At 42.1% G+C, this 3,858-nt stretch overlaps 1 protein-coding gene across 1 annotated transcript; it reads right to left on the bottom strand.

Moving 5' to 3' along the window:
• Nucleotides 1–969: 969 nt before the first annotated feature.
• Nucleotides 970–2,064, bottom strand: LOC139712009 (delta-type opioid receptor-like). The gene has a single exon (XM_071623850.1). The coding sequence runs from the start codon at nt 2,062–2,064 to the stop codon at nt 970–972; it is 1,095 nt and encodes a 364-aa protein (XP_071479951.1).
• Between the last annotated feature and the right edge of the window lie 1,794 nt (nt 2,065–3,858).

Genomic DNA, 3,858 nt, shown 5'->3' with positions numbered 1-3,858 from the left:
TTTTCTGGCTCATTTGTCAAAAAAAAGAAAAAATCACACCTTGATACAGTTCACTATACTCACTCTGTGCTCACCTATAGAGAATAATACTATGTCAACACGTCTATGTGCTCACACAAAAACCACCGTTTTTACCTAAAGGGGGCGCTACGCTACTGTCTTCTCCAGAGCCTTCTATTAGAAGGCTCTAGTCTTTTCAGTGGTGCTGGGCGATGATTTAGATTTGATCAATGAATCATGAATTTGGGTATCAAGCAAACGTGTTGCAGTGTCATGGCAACTGAAGTATGTTCCTCCCCACTTCTGCAATTCTGCAATAAAACGCAAAGTTTGCAGAGATGGCTCTATTACTTACGGATGAGTTGATGCTCTAGATAATCAAAAAGATGCTGGATGACGTGCAGTTGTCGAGGTTACCCCGACATCACGACATCAGGAATTGTATTTGCGGAAGTTATTTCATTATAAGTCAGAGTATAATCCTTATCATTTTGCATTTCCCTCTACAATCAACAAATTACAGGTGTAATTCTTCCAAGAAATGGCATAAAGACAGCAGTACTATGACTGCAGAAATATTGTGTGAATAGCATTGAAAGTCCTTAAGCTTGCATTGATGTCAAGCTTTAGTGGTAGGATTGGTACTCTACAACGTGTGGAGCAAGGAAAGTATCAATATGAGTGAATAAGTTTCCGATTTCCACATCCCCCCCCCCCATCAATGTGCAGAGACGTTAATTTTGTTATTGTTTTGATATGCCGTACATAAAAACGGTTTATTATTACTTTTATCATCATTATTATCATTATTAATATTATAATCTTCATCATTATCATGATCATCTTCATCATCATTATCATTATCATCATTATCTTCATCATTATCAAACTAACATATCAAACTAACATGTGACATCATCAAATGGCAGACTTGCAATCCTGAAACCAGTCAGTATTATGGAATGTGTATTAATACGCCATCTTGAGCGTGACAGGATACTGACTGACGTTCATGGCATAAACAAATGCCACTGAGATGGTCCGGACAGGGGGCTGTACACCTTTCCGGGAGCACCCCACGGACACCAAGACTCTCTTGATCAAGGCCAGGAATCTAGATTTGAACACGGGGTGCTTATATGCATACAGGATAGGATTCAGACAGTTGTTGAGATAGAGGACGGCTGTGGTGTACAGTCCGATCGACAGGACGTCGGGGATGATGAAGGCGATCGTTGTCGGCAGAGTGCAGACGACGAAGGCCATGAAAACAATGAAAAGGTTCTTGGTCACCCTGATCTCGCGTCGTCCCATGCGCTTTATGGCGGCGCGGTGAAGTCTGCGCGAGCGACTGCTCCCGAAGTGGACACGAAACTGATTGTGCTGATTCCGGAGGAAGACCAGGATCCGCAAATAGCACGCCAAAATAACGGTGACCATGATACAAATGAGCACGGCCAGATAGCCGTGATAAGCGTTACTCCTGGGCGAGGGACTCGTAAAGCATTGCCCGTAAGGTGGGTAATAGGAAAACGTGGTTAACTGGAAGCCAAATACAGGAACGTAGATCGATAGGCACGCCAGTACCCAAGCCATTAGAGCCAAGGCGATCTGTTTCCGTCGTGTGTTGAGTCCCACTTTGCCGCGGATGCTCTTAGTTATGACATAGCATCTGATGATGGCGATCAAGACAAGGTTTATACCGCTACACGCAAATGTGACGTAGATGACGCTACCGACAATGGTACAGACTACATCTGGAAGCGGGAATTGGTCCCGTTCGCTGAGTACTCCGGCAGTCTGGAACGGCAAAACCGCGCAGGTCAACAAGTCTGCGATTGCCAAGTTGACGATCAGGACGTTGGTCGGAGTCTGCAACTTGGGAGAGAGAGCCACGCCCATGATGACCAGACCGTTTCCAACGACACCGAATACTGTCGTCGCGATGTATATGGATGCTATGACGATATGATGGGGGAAGCCCGACCCTTCGTGGCGTGTTTCGTTGGTGGAATTGTGGCTAAGAGCAGACAGTACCTGCTGATCTACCGAGAACACATCCATTGTTACGTAGTCCAAAGCTGATTATCATAATTGTAACTCCCTTATTTTTCGAATCATCGGCAAGGAATGTAGATCCTTTCGAAATGCGATTGCTCGTGTAAGCTGGTCGGCCTAGAAAAGATGGGAGACAAAAAGATAGACAGCAGTAGACGATTTCGATTTATGATGTCAAAAAATAATCGTGACTTTTGTAATTAAACCAGGTATGCATGAATCAAAACTGTTTTCCACATCCTCATCAAAAGCAAACTTACACACAATTGTAATGAGATATTTTTCCTACAACAGTGCAAAGTTGTTATACAGCTTTCCTCGGACACCAAGGAACTGCATGTGTATAATTGTGAACAGTCAGCCCATCACCACTTAAATTACATTGTTACCTACAAAGGAATAAGGTGTCACCATTTTGCCCCCCCCCCCCCCCACACTTTCTTTACCCCGGAAGTGCGTAAGTGGCAATAGAAAGAAATTGATAGAAACTTTGAAGTGTGAGCGCGGTAAGTCCTTTGTTTGTTGGGGGTTTTTTGTGTGTGTGTGTTTTTTTTTTCGCTGGAGACCTTTTTTTCTTTTTTGCTTGTCAGCTGAAGAAACCCAGAAGTTAGAATTGAAACTTGAACTTATCAACTTGAAACTTGAGACTTGAAACTTGAACTTATCAACTTGAAGTGGCACACTACAGAAGTTGCGCTAAAGACCCCCTTTTTTTTTTTTTTTTTGCTTATTAGCTGATGAAACCCGGAAGTGGCACCAGAAATCTGAAAATGTACCACGCACTGCATCAGGCGCATGCAGCTACCTATTCAGCGTTTGTCACACGGACAATTCGTGGAGATATCAGGGATCTGCGTCATAAAGAGTTGTTGTTGATCTTATCCTCAGTGTATCAAGCGAACCTCGGTGAATCGATCCTAAGATTAATGTTGATCGTAATCTGTTTTATAAAGATACACTTAATTTAGAGTACCTGTTTGATAGGAAATTGAGATAACTTTTTTGAATTCCCAATCTTAAGAGCAATCTTAATGAATTATTGTGGATGTAAATGGCATAGTGTAGCAACGACTAATTCATTCAAGAATGTACACATCATTCTGAAACATTTAAGAAGAATATGATTAATAATAATAATAATAATGATAACAATGATAATAATGAGTACAATATAGTCTTATTTATCCAGGGTAGCCTCTTCAGTGTTGCCACTGCTCTACCAGAGGACCTTGCCATTATTATTACCCTAGCGCTGCCACGTACTCATACACCTGGATCGAGAGGGACATGGGTAAAAAATCTTGTCCAAGGACGTAAATATTGAGCGGGATTCGAATTCGGGTCCCCTGATTGAAAGTCAAGAGTCTTATCCACTATGCCACGTTGGTCCCAATTAGTTCACAACACTGCTGTTGCTCACTTCCCCTTGGTTTATGTCCGTTGAAGAAGGACTCTGCAAGTCGTTGCGTCGGGACTTGTGAACTCTGAAATATTTTATTTTCCCGAGCAATTTTCATCCGGATTTCTCTTAGACTGTCTCTGTCAGCTACATGTGTATCATGTATATGTGTGTTTGAACTCGTGTTATTCATATCATCAGTGACACGCCGAAAGCTCTTATTCTCCAGTTTTTCTCTATGATACTGCGATCATACTAATTGATGTGCCCTTTTTCTCGCTTCTAGTGAGAATTTCGAAGTTGCGCGAAGGAAATTGTAAAATCCTCTCTTACAAACTGGTGTGTCCCATACAAGTTGGCAAACTTTTCAGACAGATTATTCAATCATCATTGTTTAATTT

The sequence above is a fragment of the Diadema antillarum genome, unplaced genomic scaffold (genome assembly GCF_040938485.1).
Source record: "Diadema antillarum isolate AM-2024a unplaced genomic scaffold, OU_Dant_1.0 seq00001750_RagTag, whole genome shotgun sequence".
Taxonomy (NCBI): domain Eukaryota; kingdom Metazoa; phylum Echinodermata; class Echinoidea; order Diadematoida; family Diadematidae; genus Diadema; species Diadema antillarum.
This window is presented reverse-complemented; position numbering and strand designations above follow the sequence as displayed.

Bases quoted from the DNA above. Each gene is read 5' to 3' on its own strand.
- LOC139712009 (XM_071623850.1), bottom strand. From the start codon at position 2,064: ATGGATGTGTTCTCGGTAGATCAGCAGGTACTGTCTGCTCTTAGCCAC.